Genomic DNA, 6,524 nt, shown 5'->3' on the forward strand with positions numbered 1-6,524 from the left:
GTGCCTGACAGCGAGTAGGTGTTGTGTACCGATTGCTTGTCTGGCTTCTCGTACATCTCGGTGAAATTTGCCATTGATGTCGCAAACGTTTGGAACAGTGCTATCAGGTATGTCTGTTCGAAGCGGTCAGCGTCTGTTCGTGGCGCACGACGGCGAACGCACCTGATTTGCGTTCGAGTCAACGTTCTGGAACTGGATGTTGTTGCTCGTGATGTCGAGCCTGTACATCTGACGTTGGCAGTTTGCGTTCGTGGGTCCGATGCGCGACGTGTCGTAGCCAGCGGTGTTGTTCGTTGGGTTGAAGTCCACTGCCGTCGCTGCCGTGGCCAAGCCGAGGAGGCAGAGCTGGGTTCTAGCGAGACGCATGATATTAAGAAAGAAATTAAATGGCTAGTAATGTAGCAGAAAGAGTAGGATGTGGGGATAGAGTGTGGTAAAGAGAGCAGGCCTAGGCAGCATTATATGACGGAAGAGGAGGCTGACAGGTCGTGTCCCGATCGCGAAGGCTGCCACTTCTGGGATGACGCGACGGCGAACGCGTCGCTATCTTTGAGATATTAGGGCCTGCAACTAAGAATCGAAATTCTCAGTCTAGAGCACCAGTATTTAGCACGATAAACACAGAACATGGAAATAAAAGGAGTAGATTCGAATGCTAGCACTGTCTCTTTGAGACTTTGACGTGATATCCAAGTTGCTGACGACGCATTCGCAAACGATTGCCAGGATTTCTCAGTGACGCCCCTGGCTTGTAATGGCTTGTAAACCGTGAATCTATCCTCTGCAGAGCAAGAATATGACCGTAAGAATTTATCTTGAGTAGGCGAGTGCAACTCGGTCATGGACTGGGGGGAGCGTCGTCATCTAGCGGTAAACGCCGTTTGTGGTTCGGGGGCCCGGAAGACCCCTAATACTGCCCATCCGGCCTCATTTCGATGCTGGGCTCGGATCCGACCATTTACTGCCGCAGTGTACGACAAACATCCAAGGTGGCGAGTGAATTCTATATACGGCAGTTCTACAAGTTTGTTTACGACATGTAAGTTCTAGTGTCCAATACGCTCACGGGCCCAAGAAGAAGGGGGAGGTACTATCAACGCTCGCCAGTGTATTGCAAGCAGCCCAAAAGAATGACTTAGGGAGGTAAGCATAGCGTACATACGGGTAGCCTGAGGGGGCGATTAGTGTACGGGAGGTGGGGAAGTGTTCTCCCAAAGCAAGTCCGAGAGGATGGATAGTGACAGTGTTCGTTCTAGTACGAGAAAATCATGAACCAGGGGTTCAGCACGATCTAGAGATACGCTGGTGAGCTTTACTGCTAACAACAGCAACAGGGAGTAGAAGCATACCGGGAATAAGATGTGACAGCCGGCCGTGATCGCAAGCGGGAGGATAACGGCCCAGTCGAAGCCGAACACTTGCCAGGCCGCGGGAATGATGTTTGTAGAGAGGACGACCATGGCAGCGCATAGGGAAAAGCAGATCACGAAGGCGATCCAAAAGCGCTTCAAGATCTTGGGCACCTCCAGCCAGAAGTTGGAGCGCTCTACCTCCTTCTTTGTCGCACCCCAGTTGATATTATACGAGAACATGTGGGCGAGCAGCGCTTGGGAGAGGTGAATGCTCAGGCCGCCGAAGAAGAAGAAGCTGCACCGGGCATTAGCAAGGAGATTAACAACAGAAAGGAGACGCACAAGAAAGGAACCCAGGTGACGTTCTCGATGAGCGAGTCGAGGAGGTTGCGCTGGCCGAGGCGGTACTCGAGCAGTGTGAAGCCGACGTTACCAGCGATGGGGAACACGACCGTGCAAGCAAGCCAGATCTCGAAACTGTGCAGGTAGTAGCCGTCGACCTCGACGCCCCAGCCAAGGAGAAAGTAGTTCATCACCGAGAGGACGGCCGCAGCGGCAAGACCGTCTGAAAACCTAACATTAGACATTATTAAGGAAAAAGACGGAAAAGGACGAACAGTAGGAGAACATGTAGGCCATCATGCTGATCTTGTAGTGAACCGGAGCAGAGGACCACAAGAAGATGCGAAGTTGCTTGGTGATGGGGCCCTTGCGCCACCAATGGATCATCGGGTGGAAGATGAGCTCGTTACAACCTGAAACCTCGCGTGAGAAACAGTCCAGATTCTGCGCACTGAATCCCTTACCGTACGCGTATTTCTGCCAGCGATTGAGCTCGTCGTCGCAAGTCAGCGAGACGCCCTCCTTGAAGCCGCCTTCAGAGTATGTCGCCCAGCGGATGATGTAGCCTTTAAGCTGCAGACGGAGCGCCATGTCAAAGTCCTCGGACACGTTTGTCTCGGACCAAATCTTCTTGACACCATCTGCCGGATCGACGAACGCCGCGTCCTGGAGCGCCGACCAGCGCAGGAACGCGTTGTGCCCGACGAACGGCGCGACCTCGCCATTGGCGGTGCCGAGGGAGATGCACCTGTTGATGCGACGCGTGAAGTGCGCGATGCCGTTCTCGAAGTAGTGGTGCGCGACCTGCATGACGTCCGACTCGTGCTGGATGATCGCGACCTCGGGACACTCGGCGAGCTCGCGCGCCGCGTCGCGGAAGCAGTCATCGGGCACGAGCGTGTCCGAGTCGACGATGAGGATGATCTCACCGAGGCGGATGCTCTTCCCGTTGCTCGCCCACGGCCGCCACCGCCGCCCGCTGTCGTTGTACGTCTCCTCGATGGCCATCTGCAGTGCGCGCTCCTCGATGTCGTCATCCTCGTCGACCTCCTCACCGTGCGACGCAGCCTCGGCAATGAGCGCAGCCATGTGCTTCTCGAGCTTGAGCGACAGCGCGAGGCCGAAGTTCATGTTCGACGCCTTCTTGAAACGGCCCGCGCGCTTAAAGCCATCCGGCTCACCGCTGTGTGGCGGACGTGCGACCCAGCCGATATTGTTGTCAGTGTAGAACGCAATGCGCTCCGAACGATCCTCCTCAGATATAAGCTGCATGCCGTCGTCGTGGACGAAGATGGAGGACGTCCCACCCTGGCGGGCGTACGACTGCATGGCTTTCTTCAGGGAATAGACGGACGGGGCGCTGAACAAGATTCGTTAAGGATGTGCACATGCAATCCCCGGAATGGTGCTCACATGGTCTCCTTCAGGCTCTCCTTGTACACGGGCATTTCAATTGACACGTGGGGAAGATTGGCATCAATTTCCTTGATCGGTGCAGGTGGGACGGCGGAGTAATATTTCGAGTTCTGATGGTACTGGGCCACGGGACCGATACTGTTCAATAAAAGGTTAAGCTCGAACAAACATGAGCCTCGGTCCCGGACTCACATCATCGACAGATTGCCAACAATCTGTGTACAAAAGAACTGGGGACGATATGAGTATAAGCAGTAATGGGCAGCACCGGGTAGAATGGGCTCACCAAGGAGACACAAAACAGGAATGGGGAGGTGACAAGCAGCGCAAAACGAGTGAAATTTTCATCGAGGGTGCTCTCAACGATAAGAACACTGATACCGCTGCCAATGAAGACTGTCCAGCCTGTCAGCCCACGGAAGGACCCGCCTTAGGAGCCACTCACAAAGGGCAAGGGCGACAGCAAATCCACCATACACCGGAGCAAACATCCGCATTGGACGACTCGACGGGCCCTCCGCGCTCTTTTCGACATCTTGCTTATTTGAGACGAAGTAGCTGAAGATGCCGCCGAACGTGTGTTTGGCCGTCGTGCGGCTGTCCTTGCCGCTCTGCTCCTTCTCCTTCGCGAGAGTCTCGATCTCCTTCTCGTCGACGATCGCCTTCAGGTTCTGCTCCGAGCTAACGGGCGACGTGTCGATCTCCGAACCGAGCGAGCCGAACATCGACATGCGCTGACTCCAGACGAGCTTGATCAGCTTGTCCTCGAAGTCGCGGCATGTTGGGATGATGTCGTCGAGATTGTAGGACCAGATGACGAGCACGCGCTCGTCACGCTGTGCATACTCATCAGCGACTGTGACAAAGTATCATCAACGACAGAACGTACGATGAACGCGCCGCACTGTTCCTTGTCTGCCCGCGGCAGCCATGTCATGTTGTCCAGGACCTGGATGCGGGTGTCTCCATCCAGGTAGATGGCATCCGAATCGTCCTTGCTGTGCATGATGATCAGTTCATCTGTGTACTCTGCACTACTTTAGGACGAGCACTCACACACTGGCGAGGGCGGCGTGGATGGCGGCGCTACGGGTCTTGACAGCGACGACGGGGTTGAGGGCGCGGACCGCAGCCTCAAAAGGCTCGAGGTAGCGGTTCTCGTACGGGAACACGCGAAACCTGTTTGTGTCCACTCGCAGACAGACACCTACATGGATATTCTCCTCGGAGGGCTTGAACCAAGCGTCCCCTTGGGTCTGTGCGACGACTATCAGCGCAGTGTCCTCGACGGCGACCTAGACAATAGTCCGTACCTGCCTGAAGATATGATGCAGAAGTGCGTCGAAGGCGTCGTAGTCCATCCTGGTATCAAATAAGGAGTGTAATGGAGGACAAAGGAGCTCCACGGGCAGGCTCTGTGAGGGGCCTGGGGAGGTGCAACGCGCGAGCACACGCCCCTTATACCACTCCGTTCAGTGCTTATCCTCTTGAACTACAATATCAACAGCGTGAGTATCAAGGAACACGTTCCTAAATCGTAAGATCATCAGAACGTCAAGACAACGTTGTTCCGCCGGGAACGCTATGGCATGGGAGCAATTCCACAGCCAGGTAGCGGCACATTACGGCACAGCGCTGGGCAGCTCGGTGACACCTCATGTGCGTGCCGAAGAGGGACAAACACACCTTATCGTTTCAAGTCCGTCTAACGCTCTCGTATATGGGCATGCTTCCTGGGCGCGAAGCAGACTCTACCAGGCCTGGACCACCAGGGCAAGATATATCGCTGACGACGCTCGCGCCGAGGCAAGTGTGTGTTCAGATAAGCCGAGTCATCTCCGAGACACGATGCCCCAGCATGTTCAGGAGATTTATCAGCAATGGAAGGTGCTGCAGCTTGGTAAACACGGCTCTCCATTGTACTCCATTATTATCGATGGCAGGCCTGCTCTTCTTGTCCCTGAAGTCCCTGAAGAGATACAGGTGCTTCGTGGCCGTTATCAAGTATCGGCGGGCTTATGGCCACTGCTACTGTGCCAAGGTGAAGTACACTTGTGCCCTAGATCCCAAGAACTGTGAGGAGAAGGTTTGCCCGGCATAGAAGAAGGCATGCTGTGGGTTTTCTTTTCTCATTAAGGAGGCTACCCTTCTTCATGATGGTCTTGATAGATTAGATGCCAGCAGCGCAGCTCCACCGTGAGCGAACTACGTACAAGCTGTATGAGTGGTTCGAGAGTCTATGTGTGATTTGCATAAGCTTAGACTTATGTTAGGCTTTTCTCGGAAATAACATCGGGGGCAATTGCAAGGGGTCGTGAAGATGTCGAAGTCAGGAACTAGTCAGGAGTGGGAACTTGATGACGGGTCCAAATCCGCGGTTCCTGCCGGATCCGCATCAGACCCTTTGTGGCGCTCTACAAATTCGCTGTGGGTGCCGATACACGCTGTCGCGAGCCCAGGCGTGGCCATGAACGGGCTCCCACGTCCAGGAATAAATGCAGCAAGTGCACCGTGTCAAACCGCATGCACCCAGGGGTGCGAGCAACCAGAACGTCATTATGAAACCTACAGCTTGTGAAGGAACTGAAGCACTGGTTGAACAGCTCACCAAAGCCCGGACACCTCGCCTCGAAGGTTTCAGAGGCTGTGTAGCGGAGTTTAACATGACACTTCTGTTGCTTCATGCATGGCAGGTGTCGCCAATAATGCCTTGTACAGTGGAGGAAAGTTGTACCCGACATGGCATACGTATGGCTCGAATGGAAATGCCTGCGACTGATCCACATGGTGCTTGTAAGACGCACGACGGAGACGTCAGAGGGGGGCTTTTCCATCTCTTCCAGGCAACTGGGCAAAATCTTTTACCCACGTACAACATACACAGTGAGCGTCACCACTCGCTGTAAATTCTGCAAAGTTCTCCTATATAGGATGGACGTCCCTGAACATAACCAGCGGACAACTTGTGAGTAACAAAGGTGAGCAAGCGATATCGAGAGGTGTGATTGAGAGCACACCATCGTGAGTCATGCGGGCACTGCTGCGGCTTTCGGTATGGTTCCAACTCTGTGCTTCGCTATGACTCTCTAGAGCCACGGAACTTAGAAGGCAAGATCCATCGCTTTGAGTGACTCTAACTCTGGAGCGAGACGGCGACAGAAGATAACGGCGGCGCTGAGTCAACTTCGGATCAAAGGAGCGCATCACAGTCAAATGATAACATTTGATGCGCCGATTACCGCTTCAGCTCTCGCGCGCTCTTCTGAGACCCTCTTGACCACGGCAACGACGGGATGATGCTGCCGACACCTGTCTCATACCACACCAAGCGCGACTCAATCTCTCGATCTAAGCGACCGCTACGAGACGTCCTGCTTGCTCGTGCCCGAGTCACCAATCTCGGTCTCTGCATCC

General features: G+C 54.4%; 2 protein-coding genes across 2 annotated transcripts in view; both read right to left on the reverse strand.

Moving 5' to 3' along the window:
* Nucleotides 1-524, reverse strand: part of PHACADRAFT_110063 (uncharacterized protein) — a 2,580-nt gene extending 2,056 nt beyond the window's left edge. The window contains exon 1 of the mRNA XM_007389955.1: nt 163-524. Within this exon, the coding sequence (XP_007390017.1) occupies nt 163-366 (204 nt within the window). The 5' untranslated portion in view covers nt 367-524. The remainder of the gene's footprint in view (nt 1-162) is intronic.
* A 431-nt stretch (nt 525-955) lies between these two features.
* On the reverse strand, nt 956-4,639 carry PHACADRAFT_110066 (uncharacterized protein). Its single transcript, XM_007389956.1, has 12 exons — nt 4,424-4,639; nt 4,167-4,366; nt 4,000-4,108; nt 3,556-3,946; nt 3,397-3,506; nt 3,303-3,340; nt 3,108-3,248; nt 2,159-3,054; nt 1,970-2,107; nt 1,695-1,917; nt 1,350-1,647; nt 956-1,291 (listed from the first exon to the last, which is right to left on the reverse strand). The coding sequence occupies exons 1-12, from the start codon at nt 4,469-4,471 to the stop codon at nt 1,253-1,255; spliced, it is 2,631 nt and encodes an 876-aa protein (XP_007390018.1). The 5' UTR covers nt 4,472-4,639; the 3' UTR covers nt 956-1,252.
* Between the last annotated feature and the right edge of the window lie 1,885 nt (nt 4,640-6,524).

The sequence above is a fragment of the Phanerochaete carnosa genome, assembly GCF_000300595.1.
Source record: "Phanerochaete carnosa HHB-10118-sp unplaced genomic scaffold PHACAscaffold_1, whole genome shotgun sequence".
In the NCBI taxonomy this organism is placed as follows: Eukaryota; Fungi; Basidiomycota; class Agaricomycetes; order Polyporales; family Phanerochaetaceae; genus Phanerochaete; species Phanerochaete carnosa.